At 45.3% G+C, this 21,607-nt stretch overlaps 1 protein-coding gene across 1 annotated transcript in view; it reads left to right on the forward strand.

Annotated features, from left to right (window-relative positions):
* The window catches only part of TEDC1 (tubulin epsilon and delta complex 1), a 74,322-nt gene extending 60,882 nt beyond the window's left edge, over positions 1-13,440 (forward strand). The window contains 1 exon segment of the mRNA XM_086617707.1: positions 13,034-13,440. Within this exon segment, the coding sequence (XP_086473833.1) occupies positions 13,034-13,393 (360 nt within the window). The 3' untranslated portion in view covers positions 13,394-13,440.
* The last annotated feature ends 8,167 nt before the right edge of the window (positions 13,441-21,607 follow it).

The following is a 21,607-nucleotide window of genomic DNA, read 5'->3' on the forward strand; positions in this document are numbered from 1 at the left end:
ATAAATTACCCAGCCTGACATTTTTCATGTGGCTTATATATTCTAAAAGACTCCAGCTCCTTAGGGAAGAGAGAAACATTAAAAACTTGAGTGCTGTCTCCTGTCTTGTGTGCAGAACTTTGGGGTTTGAAGTAAGTGTGGGTGAAAGTTCTTGCTTACCAAAAGATGCAGTTTTCCCTTCCTTTGCTGAAATGCAGAATGTTTGCTCAGGTGACAGGATCCGTTAAAGTATAATCAATAACTAGTGTTAATATTTTACTCGCATTATTTGCCGAGATGCTGGATACCGACCAAGGCAATGAAACATGTAGTAAACGCAGCTGAAGAATTATACTCCAATAAATTTTAGATGAGCTTTATTTAACAGTAAACTGTAAAAAAACTCATTCCAATGAGAGAACGTGTTTTGTAGCCACTGTAAATGTTTTAGTGCGTTTTTAAGAAATAAGTGTAGTACTTATGTTCTCACAGTTAAAACACACAATAAAACATGGACGAAGACCAGGAATGCTTGTAGGGCTCAGATGTGCAAGGAATATAGGATCACAGGTCCCAGCATTGCCTTTATCTCTGGAACATGAAAAACTTGGAGGCTGATGGGTGGAGATTTGAGACACCTGTGACCACAAGGTTGCTGGATTTCTGGAGCTGAGGTTCTCTTTCAAGTGGTGAGCCACTGCACCAAATGTCATCCTCCGCAAGGGCAGTATCCTGGGAACATAGATAATTCAGGCTGACAGAGGCTGTATTAAACACCATAGCCAGTGGCTGTATATTAGAGCAGCTCTACCTGAAACACTATTAGTGTGTTTTACTGAACCTTTCAGAGTGGATTTTGAGGACAGTAACTTCCAGTAGGTATCTGGCTTGCTTTACAGCTCCGGGCAGACTGTCAGGATGGGTTTCTCCTCCAGCAGCGGGAGTTACAAGTGTTGCGTACTTTGCAGTACTGTTTGGTTTTTAGGTGAGTTGATAGAGGTGCTTTTGGAAGGACTGTTTGCATTCATGCATTCAAAGCTTAATTTTGAGCTTCCTTTTTTCTTAAAACCTTGGCCTTGTTCTCTCAGCCGTCTGCCCTGAAATCGAGGGTACTTGATTATCAGAGAAAAAAGTATCCGACTCATTTCTGCGTCTTTGTCCCTTGTGCTCGTAGAAGAGCTGACATAAAAGTAAATTTGTCATTTAATATTGTCACATCTTTTCTTCCCAGCCAGAAATGCATCTAAATAAAGCTTTAGTACACTTCTAAGTTCAGAACTTGCTACTTTTAACTCCTCATCTTATCAGCTCTCTCAGAACACTGAGGGCTGTTTGATTTTTCCCTTTGCCCGCTGGCTGTAGCGCCCAGCCTGTGACTGCTGCAAGAGTCACGATGACCATGCAAGCAGCTTCACATCTGCCTGCAGCTGCTGTTCACCATCAAAACTGTGAGCTAATAAGAGAAACTGCTGAGCGCGTTTTAGGAGTAGTGGCTTTAGAAAATGTCTGCTTTTTCACTGAAACTCTGCAAATGTTTTATGTAGACAAATCTCCACCTGGGAGTTAAAGTTCGTTTGCCTCATGCCATAGTTGGGGATAGACTGGGTTGCTGGAGTGACCTTTGCTGCTCTGGATGCGCTGCTGCTGCCTCCTCCAAAAGCAGAGAGAAGACCTGTAGGGCTGGGTGCTGGTGGATGCTCTGCAGTGCTCAAGCAAAGCCCCTGGATGGGACAAGGGAGTGTTTTCTAACTGAAAACCATACCAGTTTGGGGTTGAAGAAACTCTCTAGAAGTTGTGGAGGTTTTTTTGATGAGTTTTTTGTTGATTTTTTTGTTTGTTGTTTTCATTTTCCTTGTAATTTTTGCATAAGACTGACCCTTTTCTGAAAATTTGTATGACTAGGTGGGTAATACGTTCCTCTCATCTGTGTATTTTAGGAGTGGTTTATATAAACATTCCTTTTTTTGGCTGTATATACAGGGACTACATTGCTTGACTTTGTTTTGCATCTTGTTCTCCCGAAGCAGGGTAATACAGAGAAGTGCAAGTCACAAGCAGCACTCTGGTTCTAAAGTGGCTACTTTCATGTTGCAGAGTGATAAAGCTCTGCTTGAAACCAAGTGGGGCCCTCCGATCCTCTCCAAGTCACTTAGATCTGAGATGATATCTCATATCATCAGTGTTTGTCTCTGCTGCTCAAGATAAAACTTTGGAAGAACAAATTGAAAAATAAGTGACCAATTTATTATATGAAACAATACTTGTCTGTTGCCTTTTCTTGTAATTTGTAGTTGTCAGAGTCTTTTTCAAAGTAGCATTGCAGCCTTTGTGCAAGTGTCTAAGTTATTTACACTGACATACTCTGGTTTTCATATCATATATTTTCAGTATGTGCCTATTACTACATTAATTTGTGTGATCTTCTAATTGAATTCCAGGATTTTGAAAAGTCTAGAGATAAAATCGTAGTTAAAAAGAAATGCATTAGAAAAAGCCAGGCTGTTAGAATGCAATTTTATTTATTACTGTAAAATGCTGAAGATTTATAATTGTACCCTATTGTACGCAGTCAGAATTATGTGCTATATGGGACTTTCACAAGTCTGAACTGTCTCTCCTTGTAGTTGATGGTTAAGAATCTGCAAGTTTGATGCTCCTGCCTGGAGCTGTCCAACCTTCCCGAGAGCAGTAGGATGGTACCAGGTGGTGGGCTTGTGTGTCTTCTTGGGAAGTAGCTGAAGAGGTTTAGATGAGTTCCTGGCTCCAGAGCACAGTGATTCTGGGCATCTTCTTGTTCACTTGTGCTGGTGCTTCATGTCTGCTCGCTCATTTTGTGCTGGTATTGCTGGCGTCCTCTTTAGCTGAACAGAGGTGATGCAGAAATTGCTGATTTCTTTGAAGACCATTGATTATGTAAAGATTTGTCCCTGGCTAGTTCTGCCCACAGAGTGGCTGCAATAGAATAATCACAGTAGACTTTTGACTCTCATCAGTTTTTTTTCGTTGAGTTCAGTTTTCCAGTGGTTAACTTCTGAGGAGAAAAAGCAAATTACTCATGCCAAAACCTCAGGAACAGAGTTCAGAAAATATCCATACAACAGGAAACTTGGTAGCTTTGTGTAAGAGGGTTGTGTCTCACCAGGCTTTCAGCATAGCTGCCTTCGTTTTGGGCTGTTTGCTTCAAGTAAGTACTTTAGCAATCCAACCCAAAGGCTGTCCTTGAACCAGCTGCCTCTTTGTGCATCTCTTCAAGGGTAGGATCCAGTGCAGCTCTGTTGCAGGAGGAGAGCTGGGTGAAGCCCTTATTGTAAGCAAGTCAGCTCACACCAGCTCACTGCGTAGCAGTCATAGAGTTCAGTTGCTTTTAGGCCTAAGAGGATTAATTTCCCTTTTGCTTTTCCTGTGTGATGGATAGTTGTAGGCTCAGCAAACAGCCAATGCTCTTATCAGTCATCTGGTTTTGTGTTTTGTATTGGTATTTGGAGGTATACTTTGCGTTTTTCTGGTAAAGACCCTGAAAAGTCTTAATGTTGTTCTTTTCCCATTTTCTTAATCCTATATCCTTTTCCTTTATCTTAAGCTAAACTGACTTTTCTGACTCCTATCAATGTGGTATTTAGATACATGAGTCTAAATACATACCCATTTGATAATCTCAAAAAAAAAAAACAAAAACCCACGAAAAAAGCCCCCAAAACAAGTCAAACAAAACCAACAAAAATATGGTATCCATTCAGACAAGATCAGGTCACTCCTCTCTCCTTCAAATGCTTTAATTAACTTCTAACTTTCCATTACTGTGCTTCCTCACCATCTAAAAGCTTTCCATTGGAGAACTGCGTGGATGCTGTTCTGAAGGCTTACAAAGTGCTTTACAGTATTCAGCGTTTAAAACAACAACAAAAAAAGGCACACAGCTGCAGTGCTGTGCCAGACCACTGTAGCTGCTCTTGTGGGATGCAGCTATGTGCGTTCCTGGTATTAAAACTATATTTTGCTCCTCAGAGGACTCCTCCCCCAGTTAAAAGATGGCCTTCTATTCCTAGATAAGAGGTTCATTGCCTCTCTGTGGCTTCCCTGTCAAGTTGTTTTGGAATGACAATAGGTGCGCCTGGGAGCTAGCATTTGAATAGTGAATGTCTTGCTTAAAATGCGTAAGATGGCGATGCATACATTCCTCTCTAATTGCAGGAAATTGCAAATCGTGGCAAAATTTGGAATGCAGCTGCTTGTATAATTACATCTTCTGTCAGTTGCTGTAGCTCAGCTTTACAACCCTTCTAAAACATCTTTGCAGTTTATGGTACAAATAATGCCCCCGTTTATGTTAGTTTGGGATCACCCCTTTCATTTACTTCCACCAATTTCAAAGCCCTGAGATTTTTCCTCTTGCTGAACTAATAACGAGTGTTATAAATCAGTAATTATATCAAGGTGAAATTTTGCTCTAGCTATTATAATTATTGTTAAGCTGAAAGAAATTATTTGAATTTCTTACTGTTGCTGGGGTTTGGGTTTAGTAAGAAATACCCATGCATGTACCTCAAACCAGTTTAATCTGCTTACAGCTTCAGGTTTTGGATGCGTGCAAATCTTTCCATTTCATGGCTCTGTGAGATGAAAGGTTATGGTAATGGGTCATGGGAAAGTTGCTAGGTTATTGGCAACTCAGTGTTGCTATCTGCTACTGGGCATTAAATGACGGATAAGATATAGATCACAATTCAGAGCTTAATGAAATGTGTTAGCCCCACTCAGGCCACGCTCACAATTGGAAAATGGTTGAAAGGTTGGGAAGAATTAAAGGAGGGGTATAAAGGTATTATTTGGTCTGTCATTTTGAGAGGTGAGAAAAGTGTAACAAGTCAAAGTTACAGCTGCATCATGTTCTGTAAGTTCTTGACAGAAGAGGAGCTTTAAGGGTATAAGGCTCTTTATCTGAAAGAAGGTGTAAGAAGACCCAGTGGCTGAGGTGGAACTCCCCGAAAAGGTGCACGTTTTTAACAATAAATGTATTTCACTGCTGAAATAACACTGTGATAGGGTAGTTTCTTGATCTGCTGGAGCTTGTGTTTAAAAACCAAAAGTATATGTTTCTAGAAAAGACTCCATAGCTTACGAAAATTTGGTAGAACGTTGCAGAAATTACTAAGTGAGCCTGTGCTTTGCAGTAGGTTAGACTAATCAAACAGTTCATTATGACTTTAAATCCATAAATGCTTTAGCATTGGTATTAAATGGGCTATTTCAGAAGAACATCAAATCTCTTTGTGTACAATCAAGGGTCACGCAAGAAGAAAGAAACCTCATTTAGGCAGGACAGTGTGGGAAGTGCTCAGCTATTAAAATAGAAAATGATGGTTTTCAGTGTTTTTAACTGGTTACTCTTCAGTGTGTAGAAATTGCTGCAGAAAATTAAAAACCTTGAAAGCTTACAGCAAAGAAGCTTGATTCAATGAGACAAGTTTTATAGAGCTGCAGTACTAACTCTATGACTTTCTTAGAGGTTTGAAATTACATTTGGGCAAGTTACTATAAGACATGAATTTGAAATTAGAGTAAGGTGTTTTTTTATAGTAAAACACCTGCTTACTCAGTGTTGTAGTGTTTCCAGAATAGCTGATTGCAGATACTGCTTTTGCTTTAACTTTTTTTTTTTTGTATAAGCAGCAAATGCCTTTAGATGTTTTTCTGAAGGTCGGGGGCCTGATTTTCTTGAAAGCCACTGTTCAGCAAACATTTGAACTTCGTGGGCTTTGCATGGTCCTGGCCCCCTGCTCCCAGAAGTAGGAGCTGCAGGATTTAATTTTCCATCACTTAGGCATTCACAGCATCCCTTGAAATGGTGCCTTTCTCTGCCTCTCTGAGACTGAATGGCTCACTGTCTATAGCTAAGATAGGAAAGCATTTGTCATACACTTAACCACGATTGTTCCAAAAAGCCCCAAACAATTTCGTTAAAAGAAACTGATCCCCAGCCAAATTATTGTTTCTTTGTTGGTATAGTGTAAAGCCAGTAAATTCTTGTATAGGAGCACAAAGAGGTGGTGAGTGGGAATTGTGGGATCCCTATGACTATTTTTATTGTATTCCACTTTTATTGAATACCTACATATCTTTCTGCTGCGCTTATAGTGGACTCTGATCTTCTCCCTTCAATGTTATTGATACTTTTGCTTACTATTTCCTTTTATTCTCTTTCCATTTGTACTTGGTACTGTTTTTTCAGCGTTAACAAGGAGGGCTTTCTTAAAAGTAGTCTTCAAGTAGACTTCTCTATCCTGTTTTCTGTATCCCAAATAGACTGTCAGCCGGGATTGCAATTCTGCATGGTTTTTCTTGGCGGGGTGGGAGGGGATGGTGGCAGAATAAACGTGGGATATTAACTGTAAGACAGCGAAAGGTATAATAATGATAATTTATAAAGTGTTGTTTAGACTTGTACTGATTAAAGACAAGTGTTTGCAAAGTTCAGCCCCTGAACTGATCTGGATTCCAGTCTGGAAACTGAAAACTTCTAAATTAGCCTTAATTTGCAACGCCTGGTTTCCAGCACTCGGCTGTTAGGATTTCTGCACGGCATCCCTGCCGGCAGTCACTGAGTGATGCTGATATTTCCCTGCTTATCGCACTTTCTCTTTTTACTTATAGATCTTTATCTATAATTGATGCTTGTCTGTTGAATCAGAGTCTGCTCAGGATACATGGAGACTGGGAGCTCTGGGCAGCTCCTCCAACCTGGGGAATGCCTCTCAGTGCCCATGCCTGGGATACTGCGATGTGCTGGGGAGGCGTTCGGAGCCTGGCAGGGGAGTGCACTGGCTGACCTGGCTGGTCTCTTCTGTTTCTGCAGTCTGGCCCCTCATTAATCACATATTTCCAAGTGTGTAATATTTCATTTAACCTTTTTCAACTCCCAAGGTACAGGGGGCCATCTTAGACGTGATAGCTTTAAAAGAAAGCTCAGAAATGAGCTTCCTTTTATTCCTAAAGGAATAAAAAATTCTGCAAGTCAAATGCTATTTGGTGTTTTTAGAGGAACTAGATGAGTTTATGCAAGGTGTTGGATGATTATGCCCTGATAGCAAAGGCAGTATGACTTGGTGGCTTGGATATTGCATCCATTTATATTTCCTAACTTCCTTTCACTCCCCAGCCCCAAAAGACAAGATCTGAGATTTTTCTGTTTGTTGGGTTTTTTTGGTTTTTTTTTGTGACTCAGAGCACAAAGGAGCGGGCTGCACTATGTTTTCCAGCAAAGGCAGGCATCATGGTTTGTAGTATCTGTACAGAGTGGCAAGAATAATTTGTATTTAATGCAGTTATGCATATGGGGTCTTCTCCCTGTTCATAAGAGAAATATGAGAGAGAATGGGTGGACAGATAGGACTGGAGGAAGAAAATGTGCCATTTCTAGGCTTGTGCAGTTTGTTTTTCTGAACAATACCGTTATTATAACCAGTTCTGCAGAACTCCTAGAATCATTTGAAGAGATTGTGATTTAAAAATAATGACATGATTCTGGTCTTTATCATCCACTTCAAAAGGAGCTCCAACAATTTGCTCTGCTGCTTCTTCCTTGAAGCTGGCAACAACGTGATCACAAAATGGGAATACTCCTATGCTTCCCTCCACTCTTCCTCGAAATAAGTGTTTGGACCTTTCATTGCTGCTTCATTTTAAACTTCTTCTCTAGCTAGTGGCTTGGTTCAAGTATGTAACCGAGCAGCAGAGTGTTCATTTGCTTTCTGATGCTTTCAGGTTGCCATGTCAAGTTTTAACAAGCTGAAATGTTGACTTCCAGCATTTTGAAGATTGTCACTTTCTCATTACTGGAAATGATTTAAATAACGTGATGTGGTTATCTAGATCTCTTAGCATCTCTTTGGGATGTCTTGCATGTTGGTAAAATTCTCTCCAAATAAGTTCACATCCAGCTCGCTTCTTAGCAGAAAAAGAGCCATTTTGTGCATCGTTTTTACTGCACTTTTCTTTAGTAAGCTGTTAAAAGTCTGAGACAGATCAGCCTCTCGGGTATGCTTCTGAGCCATGCGGAATGAGACACAAAACTCTGGGAAGCTCATTACCAGCAAGGTGCAGGCAAACGTGAGGGAGCTGAGGAGACTCCAGAAGTAATTGTGAAGGGCTGGAAGGTCTCCTCTTTGAGGATAGATCAAATGAGTTAAATGTGTAGGTCATCTAAGCAGCTGATAGAGGTAGACCTCCACAAGATGGGCAACTGAAAGACTAGGACTGTCCACATGACAAATTAGCACAAGTCCAGAGGAGGTGAATCTGGCTATTACTGTTCTGGCCTCAAAACGGTGGAACATGCAAAGGCAGCTTATTTAAAATGTGCGACACGTTACCTTTTCCGTGATTTGCCCGCTGAACTCATCGGTATAAAATTTATTCAAAGCCAGAAGATTCTCAGGACTGAAAACGGCTGAGATAGCTGTCTGGATGAAAAGGACAGACAGTAGTATCTTAGATGAGAAGAATTTCAGAGAAGGTAGGGATGAGGAAGTGCTAGGGAAGTTAATCATTTGTGTAGGTGTTTGCAGGCTTGAAGACTCTCCTGCGCATCAGTGCATAAGTTAATCCACCATGGTGGGGACTGAGCCAAGCTGCCTGCTCAGCTTGCTTTTTGGATATGCCTCACCTCACTACCCCCTTCCAGATCTGGACCGGGTCCACCCTTTTCTGTTTTGGCTTGGCCATTTTCCTCAATCAGATCTCAGCCTAAACATTTTTGGAAGCACAGCATCAGTGATGGTGCTGTCCCTGGGGAGATGGAGAATCCTTTCCACGCTTGATGGATGCCCCACCTGCCCTAATTCCACCACGTCAGAAACTAGAGGCCGCCTGTCTCTGCCCACCCTCCAGTCGATGTTGAAGAGATCTGTTTTATTCTAGTGCTTCTTCCTTTGCATGTTCCTGTGTGTGGGTCTGGCAGCAGTGTCTGTGCATGCTGCAACCCTTTGCACTGTGCCAGGTTTGGGAAGGGCAGCACAGGCTGTCTGTCACTTCAGTCTGTTTTCAGTCTGTCATCTAAGATGCGATACTCCAATCTGCAACTACACTAGCCTGTTGGCTTCTCCTTAGAACATGAAAATTATTATAGTTTTCCCTTTAGCTTTTAGTACCTTTTGAAAACCTGCAGTGGTCTTTTGGAAGACTTAAGTTATTTTAAAGGAAACCATCTAGGAGCGCTCAGGGCAGTTTGGCTGCTATCCCATCCCAAACAGCAGTCGGTGGCATGGTGAGGTGAAGAGCTAGAAGGAACCCAACAGGAGTACTTGCCTTGGTGTATGCTCGTGGCATCTGTCCATCTGCAGCCCTTGTAGGGCTGGTGAGGACATTTGCGTGCCATGGGAGGTTCCTGCTGGCTTATCATGGTCTTGGGAGTGTGAAACTTGGTAGGGTACCTTGACCTTGGAGCACACAGAGGGACAGCACACTTCCATGGACTCAGTTACAGTGTCTGTGAGTGGCTGCTCTGTTGTGCTGTTGTGAACAGCTCACCAGATCAGTACTCACTGCAGAGCTGGTATGTGTCAGCTTGAAGATGCTGATTCCTCATCAACTGATTCCCTCAACGTTTGGTGTGGCTTTTCTCAAAATGCACTGGGTCCCTTTGGGATGAGGCTGGTTCTGTAGAAGTGGAAATGATGATTATCATGTTGTTGTATTTATTCAGAGAGGATGTGCAGCAGTTGTCAGACAGCACTACGTACCTAACAGGGAATTCAACTTACAGCTGGTAGATTGAGACTGAAAGGCAGAGCTGTGGGATAGAGGCGGGCAGGCACAAAATGCTGAGGCTCCTAATCTTTTACAATATGTTTGTTTAATACAAAGTGGTTTGCTGAGATTGTTTTGCAGTGTAGAATAATCATTGTGTGCTGACTAATGGGAGACAGCAAGCTGTTAAAGAGCGTCAATTAACCATACATGAGGAGGTTATTGAGTATTTTCACTAGCATTCAAGATGTGAAGAGTAAAGAATGTTACCTGACAGTAGCCATCAGAGATTTTTTGCTATTGAGGTCTACAAACCGCAACAAGAGTATTTGTGGACATACGTAAGGTTGCAGAGCTTACTAGGAAGAATAGTGCAAGAAAACTCCGGCTAGCTTTCCAACTCCAGATTGTGCCGATACAAAATAAATAGTGCTTTGCTAAACTTGTTCTCTTGTTTCATATTCATTATTTTGAAAATTTCCCTTGTTAAATTTATCTAATGTTGTCCCAGGAAATATTGGCCCTCTTTACAGAAGGTAACATATGCAATGCCCTTCTGATACTCAGATGTCGGAATTTGTTATACTTCTGCTTCCTTGCCTAACTGTAAGGCTGTTGTCCTTGTCCTTACAGCTGCTCCTGCTTCAGTGTAGTAATTCCTGTTCCTGCTATCTCTATGAGTTAGAACTCTATGCACTTAGTGCTGAGAGAAGCGTGCTCTTCCATCATGTGCCTTGCACAATGGATAATAAAATTCTCCAATTTCAGCCAGTGGAGAGTATGAAAACCTATGTTTCATTAGAAATACTTTTTTACAACCCTACTAGTATTCTGCCTGAGTTTAATGTGAAAAATACTAACGTTTTGTGGGCTCTGCCGAGTTATTTTGTTCTTTGTAAGTAATGGGAAATTTTTCCCATCCTGGATTCCAGTGTCAAATTCATTTTGTGTAAACATCATTTTCCATTTATTAATCAGCAGTGGTGAGACCAGATAACATTGAATTTATTTTTTCAGTTTTGTTTCTTCTAAAGTGGTGTTAGAGAATTGGACCTCAGATAGTCTTTTAGCCAACAGCAAGAGATGTCCTGGGATTCCTTGGGGATTATGATAAAGAGGGACCCTTGGTTCTTGGACAAGGGCAAAGATAAGATTTCTCTCAGCTTCAACGCTCTATTCAAATGCCTTAATCAAGAGATGTCTCCTTTAACAGATAGTTCTGCATCAATAAAGCCTTTAATGTGTTAGGAAAAGTTCAGACACATTTACTCCTTTTCTGATTTGATTGATTTCTTTAATCTTTTTTTTTGGGGTGGGGGGGGAGGAGGGGGAGAATAACGCATCAGAAGACTATGGAGAGGATTAATTACTTGCCTGCAAAACTCATGAAGATATTGTGGTGAAAGATGTGGGATAAGTGAGTGAAGCCCTGGTGAAGTTGGTGTCAGTTGGGAAATGTAACTGTGACTGCAGCCCTTGTGCCTGCAGCGTTTTGCACTGTGAGAGAACCTAGTCTGATCCCCTGTATGTCATAAGCTTCTGAATTTGTTTCAGTAGTGGAACCCTCCCTAGTCATCTATGTAAAAAATCCTTTTTTCTCCAGATACAGCAGCCGTTTTGACCCTGAGCGGTTGTAGCTTGACAGTGGCAAAGGCAGTGGGGGGAATTTGCTTCCTTAGGACTCTTGTCCTTGCAGCTAGTGCTTCTTTGAGCTCTGACTGATCTCTGGTCCTTCAGAGAGATGCCAAAATATCCCTGACTTTACAGGGAACTTGTCAAAGCCCTAATGTGTGAGATACCAATATCTTAATGCAGATCTGCAGATTTAAAACCCCAGGGAGTTGTTCAGCTTCACCCGTGGCCAGGGAAGGGAGGGGTTGTGGGGAAGTTTCAAGGCTGGAAGGGGGTATCATTAGCACTGAGCTTGACCTGAGCTGAGCTTTGGCCAAAGGATTCATCCCTGGAGCTGCAGTGAAGCATTTCATGGTTCATTATCCTCACAGTAGGAAACAATGTCTTATTCTGAAGCTGAATATCTAACTCGAATTTTCATCCATTTGATCTTTGTATGGCTTTGTCAGCAAAGTCTGGTCTCTCACCACTTTCCTTTTCCACTTTCTTTCAGGATCTAAAACAAATGATATCTCTTTCTCCATGAATGGAATAGTTTGAGCTCTTGAAGTTTTGTACTATAAGGCTTGTTTTCTGGGCTGTGAGTCATTGGATGACCTGCCTTTGAATCCTCCTCTGTTTCCCTGTGGTTTTTTTGAAGCATGAACTCCAGAACTGCACACATGTTCCGGGAGAGCTCTGGGATTTGTGCAGGTTGCAGAGGCAGCATCGCTTTTCTGAAACTTTGCTGCTTTTTGGCAGCTTGTTGCCTTAGCGGAAACAGAAAATGCCATTGGACCAAGAACCGTTTCCTTGAAGGCCTTAGCAGGGTACCTCTTCTTAGGGATGCTTCCACACTGACAACTACATTTTGAGATGAGTCACTGAATTCACATTTAATCCACTAGTAAAATTGGCAAGGAAGTTACCATCTTGCAAATTCTTCAAATCAAATTGTTAGAGAACATTAAATCAAATGCTTTGGAGAAATCCCAGTAAATACAATGGCTTTTATCATCCAGACTGCAATTCTGTCACAAGAAAAGCTTTGGTTTATTGGGCCTATCTTCAGTGAAAGTGTGCTGCTGGTACTCGTTTTGGTCTTAGCCTCTAATTTTTTGTCTGTTCCGTTGTTTTCCTTTTCCTATTTGTTACCTCATGATGAGAATTGAGAATTACGGAATTTCTAGCTTACAGTTGTCATCCCTACTTTTTAGCGTTGCCAAGCACAGAAAGCCTTTGCAAACTGAATTAATACTGTTAGTCATGAGGCAATTAATGTGTTATGACAACGCAGTGGCTTAAAGCACAACGGTGATGAAGGTCACTCTGCTGGGTCTCCTTCTCTGCTCCGTGTGTTTTGCTCTGAAGTCAAACCACCCACTCCTTGGTGAGAGGGAAGCGTGCGGAGCCCTTGCGTGTTAGTCATCAGCGGAGGGGCTGGTAGACTGAATCTGCAAACAAATGGCTACAGGCAGCTTTCTGGTCACTGGGGCTGCTCCCTGGTACAAAGCACCTGTTAGCTTAATTCAGTTTTCACTGCCACACGCTTAGGTTTACACTCGCAGTTGACTCTCTTCTGTTTTGTACATCCTAGCCCAAACATGACATTTTGTGTTGTTTCCTGGCAGGAGGATTTTTTCACAGAAATCTACCATACTTACTCTTCCCCTTCTCTTTTTTTTTTTTCTCTCTACAGATGAAAACAAGAGAGGATGAACTACAGAAGGAGGGGTTCTCTGCCACTGCTAGAAAGACACAGGAAAGTGTTGAACTAAAGCTGTTAGATCTTGCATACCTTTGTGCTCCAAAAAAAAATAAAATGCACGGTTCATGCAGACTGGTGTTCAGAAGAGAGCATCCTGCCAGCAAAACGGGCTTTGGTAGGTCTGTATCCAAGGAGCCTGTTCCAGCTGTCAGTGCTACAGAGGTGATCAGAGAACTGCGGGTGAGAGAGGCCAGCCTGGAGAGAGAGCTGAAGCAGCTGCAGGAAGAATGCAGGCAGAGGCTGGATGAAATTGCAGAAGGGTTGGATGGAGTGATTTGTATCTCCCCTTGAAGAGGTAAAGCTGGACTGAGAAGAGCAAAGGAATAGACTGACTTGATCAAAACGCATTGTGCAGCTTGGCATGGGGGAGTGTGAGGTGAGGAACCGAATGTAGTTTCTAATTTTTAAGCCTGAGAATCATCACTTGTTACTACTTTGTGACTTGCACTGTGGCTGTAACCTTGGTGGTTCTTTCTGCAGCTCCTTTGTTGCTAACCTTGCCAATTAAATTCTGCAGCGGGCCTTGGTGGGAGTGTGAGTAAATCTCCCTTTTATCTTTTGGATTTCTAGTTCTCTGCCAAGCACTGGGCTCTTCTACAGTGCTCAGCTGCTAGGCACAGCACACACTGGGGCTACGCACTGAAGCACTAATTGCATTCGATATTTTCCAGCAAATGGAAGAGTTCATTAGTCAGAAAAATCCAGGTATTGGAGAACACGCACAGTGCCATGGCTTAGAGAGATTGGAAATGTTCGAGAAAGTGCGCTGTTCTAATTCAGTTGGTTTGCATGTTTGTGGCAGCTGTAATGCAGTCACCAGAAGGAAAAACAAAAGCCTAATAATAAATAAAGCGCCACACTGATTTCATTCACTGGCGTGATACACTTGAAGTAATTGGGTTCTCAAAGAGAACAAACTAGAAAGCCATTCCACTGAGTTATGAGTCACAATGAGATAACTTATGGATCTGCTATAGGAAGTTTCTGTAAAATAGAAATATGACCTTAACTTCCAAGCTTGAGGAGCCTCCAAGCTCCATCTCTGGAGGCTTCTTCCCCTGGATCGTGCAAACGTTTGTCACTTGGCATTCAGTTCCTACCCTTTTCTGTTTTGCTTTCACCAAGGAGTATTTTTATATTCTAGTTGTACACTTTCAGGAATAAATAAATAAAGAAATAAAACCAGTTTGCTTTTCATTTGTGAATTGCTATGAGCAATGGGCTTTCCTCCATCTGGATTTCTGTCTACTACCCCAGCTCAGTGGTGTCGCTAGCTACCAGCCGCTCTTGGCTCCCTCAGCAGCCAGACATGAGGAACCTTTAAGGACCTCTTTCCAGGCATCAGTACGATTGCTGCTCTGCAGGGAGACCGTGTGCAGGTGGGAGTGGGTGGACAAGGCTCAAGTCTGCTGGTTTCTGCTGCACCAAGTAAACTCCAGGTGCTTCCATACCCTGCTTATCTGCACCACCCGCGTTGGTTCTCATGCAGTTTTTGTAGAAGAGGGTGGCAACACAAACATCAGTGGAGATCTGTGCAGGGAGGACCAGTTTGCCCTGGTTTTACCCAGCTGCATGCAGCATTGCTGGTAGGCCAGGAGTGTACAAGCTGAGTTTAATATGGGGTAAGTTTCAGACAGCCTTTCCTCTGTGTGGCCCCAGTGGCTTCTCCAAGGACCAAGCTTGAGCAAGGCTGCTGGGAAGAGCCATTCTTAGCCAGAGACCTCAACTCCAGTCAACCCTACACAGATGGGACAGCCCCCATTTTGTGTGTTGACCGAGGCTGTCAGTCACAACCAGCGTGCCTGCTGTCAGATGGCACTGGGGTGACAAACAATCCTGGAGCAGAAAACCCCAGTGGGCTAATGAGATCCATCTCTGGGGCAGGTGACCCCAGGCTGTTGCTCCTGGAAGAACAGCCCTGGCCTTAAAAAGCCAATCCATGTCGCTATGCTTTTCAGACCGTCTCCGTAGGTGCAGGGTACTAAGCACTGAACTGTTTCGAGCTGGTACAACTTTGGGAGGATGTTGGCTCCAGGGCTGCTGAAATTCAATGCACAAGAGGGCTCGGGTTTCACAGAAAATTATTCATGAATGGGAAAGAAACAGTATATCCTAGAACTAACAAGAGTGGCAGTACCAGTCTCTCTCTCTCTGAGCATTTTTTATCCTCCTTTAGCTTTTATACAAGGGAATTTTCATACTGCATCACATTTAAGTTTAAAACATTGCCCTCAAAAGATCCTTTGTTCTCTTGGGCTTTTCAGCAGAGAAGAATGGGCAAATATTCTTGAGCCTAGCGAGAGCACTCAGGTTCAAGTGCAGGTCTAGCTCATGCCTTGTTGTGGTTTATCAGGGTTGGCTTAATGCTGAGTGCCACCATCTATTATGCTGCTGTCCACTTAAACTGACAGTAGTCACTCATGGGATGACTTATTTCCTCGTATCAAATATCTGTCACCGTGCAGCACTTAGCGCAGTGTGCTTCAGTCTTCATCCAAGGATCCCGTTTCAGTGGAGAACACAACTGGCAGTGCCTTTCCCCTGCTTGACTCTGAAGAATTATTTTTCTCTCTGGTGGAACGTAGAAATGATGGCTCTCGATGTGTCCGTATGTGCGCGCGTGTGCCTTTTGTGTTGTACAGAAGTGCCTGCAGTGAATTGCAGACAGCTGTGTTTACCGCACGGCACAAATCGCGGTACCGAGGTGGCCGTCTGGGAAGCTGTCCGGAGAGCCGGCGGCTTGGAGCTGGAGCTGCTTCTCCTGGCTTGTACGTCGAGAGGGCCTACAGCTGAATGCAGCTTAAAAGAGGATCGCCTTTCCACGATGCCGGCATCGCACCCTTCAGGCACGTCGTGCGAAGAGCATAGGCAAGTATAGTTTTTATTTTCTGGCACCGATTTCCCACTGCCTTTTGTTTCGGGTACCAGTTAGCAGTTGAAACCAGAGCAGATAGCCTGCGGTCCCCGTTGAAGGTTCAGCGGGGCATTTTGAGCTGGCAGTGGTTTTAAAACCATGACCTGCGTCCTCCTCTTTGCTTTGCCCCTCTTCTCAGCACCAGCATGGAGAGCACAAAGCAGGAGGTACTTTAAGGGCTTGTCGTTTTCACGCACCGAATTTTGGAGGGTGGTTTTCCTGCGAAGGCTGCCTTTTAAAAACCGCAGCATCTCCGCGGGAGTTGGACGCAAAGGGGCTGAGCTGTGGTCATGCCTCAGTGACTGGTCACAACTTTTGATTGCTTTCGAGGCATACTGATGCGTCTGAAATACAGATGCTTTCTGGTCCTTGTGAGCTTGGCGAGGCATCAGCTGTCTCTCCAGTACTGCTGGGAGATGCTGTATGATAAACACCACTTAAAAGCTTAAGAAGATCATCCCTGGATTAACACCAGCTGCAATAAGGGCAGGAAAGTGAGCTGGGTGACCGCAGTCATGCTTAGTGGGATATAACTGAGGAACAAATAGATGTTTGTCACCTCATACCATTGCCATGGTATTTGAAGCATTTTCCTTTCCTTGCTCAGGCTGACTTTCATCCACCATCATAACCCGCTGGTTTTAAAGGCTGCAATGACCTTCTTGGTCACCGGGGCTTGGCCCTGTGTCAGCAGTTGAAGATGCTGTAGAAGGGAGAATGGCTGCCCTGGGAGACGTGTGGCAACCAGCAACCAAATGACTGGCTGGTCTCTGGCAGATGCTGTGAAGATGACTCAAGTGGTATGTTTCATCCATGGGTTCAGGCGTGCTCGGTAAATGTTAAGTATTACTTCACAGAAATTGGAGAGTGTTGTAAACAACCCACTACACTCGGAAAAGCAAAGATACAAGCTGTGAACGGTTTGTCCTTTGCTGTATCACCACGCTGGTTGTACATTTCCTTGTGAAAGCAGGAATCTGCCCTAAATTGTGGATGGGGTTGAACAGAGAAGGGTGGGTATCGGCAGGAGAAGCTGGTAGAGAGTGAGTCGCGCATTGTGTGTGACTGGTTGCTAAACTCAAGTGGTGAGGGAAGGCTGGTGGTGATGCTGCCCTAATATCTGGAATAGGCAGCAGGGTTTGTTCTGTTTTGTTGGGTTTTCTGAAGAGGCTACAGCAGAAGTTCTCCCTGTTGGTGTATTGTAAAGGGAGTTAGATTAGTTTGGGTTTGGATCTAGGGTTTCTAAGTGATCTCAGGAAGAGAGAAGCATACTGTGTTCAGATCTGGGGCTCCCAATGTAAGAAGGACATGGACCTGTTGGAGTGAGTCCAGAGGAGGGCCACAAAGATGATCCGAGGGCTGGAGTGCCTCTCCTCTGAAGACAGGCTGAGAGAGTTGGGGCTGTTCAGCCTGGAGAAGAGAAGGCTCCGGGGAGACCATCTAGCAGCCTTCCAGTACCTAAAGGGGGCCTATAAGAAAGCTGGAGAGGGACTTTTTACAAGGGCATGTAGTGATAGCACAAGGGGCAATGGATTTAAACTAAGAGAAGGTAGACTTAGATTAGATCTAAGGAAGAAATTCTTCACTCTGAGGGTGGTAAAACTCTTGAATAGGTTGCCCAGAGAAGCTGTGGATGCCCCATCCCTGGGAGTGTTCAAGGCCAGGTTGGATGAGGCTTTGAGCAACCTGGTCTAGTGGCAGATGTCCCTGCCCATGGCAGGGGGGATGGAACTAGATGATCTTTAAGGTCCCTTCCAACCTAAAGCGTTCTATGATTCTATGATATTAGAGGTGGTGGCCCGTGCTGGAAAAGCAGGAAACCAGGGATAAATCAGCACCTGCCAGAGATGCTACACATGGTTATGGGTTACAACTGACAAGAGTCAGGCAGTGAAGAGCTGTCCTAGATGTTCACCTGATGATAGCTCACAGCAAAGCCTGTCTGTAGGAAGCCCCCATAGCAGCTAACCCTTCTTGCAGGGCTGGGAGAGCATGGCCTTTTGCGTCATGCTCTGGTAATGCTTCACTGAAGACAGGCCGAGTTACTGCTGCAGTGTTTAAACCACACTCTCCCTGGTGATGGATTGCTTCCAAGCGTAGCCTTAAGAGAAGAAGCTTTTATAGGACTTCTGCGTATGTCGTTTCTGGTAGGCCAGCATGGAGGTGTTTATAGAAGAGCACAATTTAACCCGTTTCTCTGATGTAACCAGCGCTTGGTTTCCAAACATCTTGCTATGAAAATGAGATTGGCCATAAATACTTAATTGGCTGATAACTCTGGCTTGCGCTGTGTTGCTAGAAATATTCCTCCCCAAATAACTGAGCATCAATCAGCTTGCAGTCAAAACAGGAGGTTCACTTTGCAAAAGGCCAGCGAGGCATCTGCAGTCACCGCTCCTGACAACATTGCGCCTGCTGGTAAATAAGGGCTGCAACCGATGTTTAAAAATAAGAGCTGCTGGGAGTAGTGATTTCCAGCCTAGAGCGTTTCTGGTTCCCTGCAGGATTCCTCCACCCGCTCCTGCGGGAGGATGAGCTGGTAGCAGTTGGTGTGAGCTGTGTGTGTTGCAGCTGGTCGCGCTCCCTCTCCCCTGCCCCTCAGCCACTTGCAGCCGGAGCCTCCTCAGGTCCTTCACCCTCACCCTTCTCCTCCTGGAGCCAACAGTGGGTGTGAAGCAGTCTGCCGGTACCTGCTGCTCCTCGACTGGCGGCCCAAGCCCTTGCAGCCGGTGTCGTACAGCCCCCAGGCTGGCAAGCTTCTCCTCCTCCCAGCCCCTCTGTACCTGCTTGCTGTGCCAGCTGCGGACAGATCCTGTCACTAAGGGTTTTTTCCCCCCCCTGCTGCTCTGAAATGGGTGACAAGGAGAATGGAGATGTGCAGCCCATGGAGACTGTGCGAGCATCCAGCCTCGTGCAGCGCAAGCTCCTGGCCCGGGCCAGAGGTGCCAGTCCCAGCCTCAGCTTCTGGGTCCAATGGGCTCTGTGCAAACGAACGACTCGGCCGGACTCGCACCCTCGCCCCCAGCGACGTGGTGGCCATGCCCCGCTGAGCCAAGGAGCTGGGGCACTCGGGTACCTTTGCCGTCAACTGTGCCACCTCATTTCCCAGCATGAATCTTGGGGTCTGTGCCCAGCCCATCTGGTTTGCTTTCTTCTGCAGGGCTGCAGAGCCCTTTACTGACCAATCAATGTTCCTCGTGCAGGTCCCTCTAGATGCAAGGATAAAAGGAGCGCAAGCACTTTGCGAGCCTGGAAGTAGGGCGAGGTACCCAGGGTTTGACCTTTCCTTGCCCCTTGGAGCTCATTTGTTTCACCGTTTTCAAATGGGAGGCAGAGGGCTGAGCTCTCTTCAGTCCTGCAGGACCCCTGAGCAGATGGCTGTGCCTTGGGCAGCCCCCAGCAACTGGGAAAGGCAATTCCCTGCAGCTCCCAGGGCTGAAATGGGGAGCAAGGAGGGAGGAGAGAGGCACGGCCCCTGCAGCCAGCCTGGTCCGGGTGGGCGGCTGGGCTGGGAGGGAGCGGTGCTCTCTTGGAATGCTTTGCTTTAGCATTAAATACAGCTAAGAAAGGTTTGAGCATTAGCTTTCTAGCGTGGCTGACTGCCTCTAAGACAAGCAAACAAGCAATCTGGTAGGATAGCTGTCAAAGCAGGCTCCCAGCCCCTGCCAACGCTCTCCTTCTCCCATCTGACCTTATTAACGCAGCCTGGTTGCTTTGCAAGACGCCTGCTTTGCCTTGCAGCAGCCCACAGCTGCTCTGGAGGGAGCGGAGCTGCAAAATCTCTGGAAGGACTGAATGGCTCAGTGGAGCACAACCGGAGCGCCGGGAGGGAGCGGGATGCAGGGATGAGCCAGCACGGCAGGACCGTGCTTGCCCTTGGGCTTGTCTTGCAGGAGCCACCGAATGCCTGTTGTGTTACAAATACAAATCCGAGGTAAAAAGCTCATGTTTGCTGCTATTCCGACCGCTCAGCTGGCAAAGTCTTTGCCAGCTTTTGGAGGGCAAGTAAAGGATTTTGTTTAATCACGCCTGCTTTTTGTCTTTCATGTGGGGTTTGCAGCTTCCCTGGGCTGCCCATGGACGGGTGCCGGGGCTGCAATAACAACTCAGTTCCAGCTGTGGGATGCAGGGCATGAGGGTTCTGGCCATGGAAAGGGGGCAGGCAGAGATTTTCTCAGGATGCTTGTACACAAAGGCTCCCTTGTTGACCCGGGTTGGCCATAGAGTGTAGCAGGGGAGCCAGTGGGTCCCCCAACCCCCTGTCCTCCTCTGCTGTGGCCCCCTTGCATCCCTTGCTGGGCAGGGATGTAAAGCAGGTAAAAGCCTGTGTGTTTTCTGTAAGCACAGAAATTGCTGCTGCTTATGGTTGCTCAGCCCCATCGCTCGACAGCGTCAGGCCCCTGTACTGACTTGACGTCTCCGGGTCGCACTGTTGATGCCGTAAAATGCTGGCTCCTGCTGCGGACTCAGCAGGGAGCTGAAAGGTGGCTTTGGCTGATGGTGAGCTCTAAAGTGCAGTTCATCCTGTGTTTGGCAAAAGATGATTTGTGACTCCTGGAACAGGATTACCCCCTGCTCTGAGCTGGGAGAAGGGTGTGGGAAGAGCCTGGACGTGTGAGGTGTTGAGCCATGAGCCTGAGGAAGTTCACTCTGTGCCAGTGCTTCACAGCCCTGAGACATGATATTAATTCATTCTGGTCCTCTAAGTAAATGAGCTTTCTAATTAGCTTTTTTAAAAGGATTTTTCTTGCTTACACTGATTAATATTAAAAATGCTAATATGTATTTTATAATGCTAACCACCCGCGAGGAGACCACACTATCACCCTTGATTAATGCCAGCTTTCATGGTTCTGATGTAGTGTCTTTTCTCTTTATAAACCCCTTTTAAAAATGCAAATACACAGTAAAACCCACAGCCCAGGGTCCGGGCTGCCCGCGGCGCTGGGGCAGCCATCCTGGCCAAGGCTGGGTACTGCTGCGGGGGACAGGGCAGCGTGGCCAGGCTGCACCGTGCATGCTGACGTCCCCCGTTAATCCCCAGCTCCCCGCGGTTTCAGGGCACGTATTTATTTCAGGCTCTTACAGGTTTCCATTTATATTCTCCCTTTTTCATTGCCACCCTCTCGAGGCCAAGACCGGCAACAAAAGGCATCATAACAATAAAGCTCAATTGCAAGTTATTTACTCGGCATCGTTGCATCTGCCAAACAACGATATTAATTTTGTCTCTCAACGAAGGGAATATTCTGCTGATTAGCCACGGGGGCAGCATTTGTTCTAGACAGCAGCCTTTAATAGGCCTTTATATCATGCTGTAATTCATATCACTAAATCAAGAAGAGCTTTTCATTGATGCGCTCAGGGTCCGCACCTCCCGGCTCCATTGCATGGCCGGGGCTGGGCAGGGGAACGGTGGCTCGTGGCACAGGATGGGCACAAACTGGCATTGCTGCAGAAGGTTGGACGGTGATTCGGGCTGTAAGTGCTGTGGGGAAGGAGGGGGCTGCAGGGTGGTAGGGGCAGGACTGCAGCGGGGACCCAAGCTGCCATCCCCGCCAGGGTGCCATGGGGACGTGGCACTGAGGCCA

The sequence above is a fragment of the Tauraco erythrolophus genome, chromosome 10 (assembly GCF_009769465.1).
Source record: "Tauraco erythrolophus isolate bTauEry1 chromosome 10, bTauEry1.pri, whole genome shotgun sequence".
NCBI lineage: Eukaryota > Metazoa > Chordata > Aves > Musophagiformes > Musophagidae > Tauraco > Tauraco erythrolophus.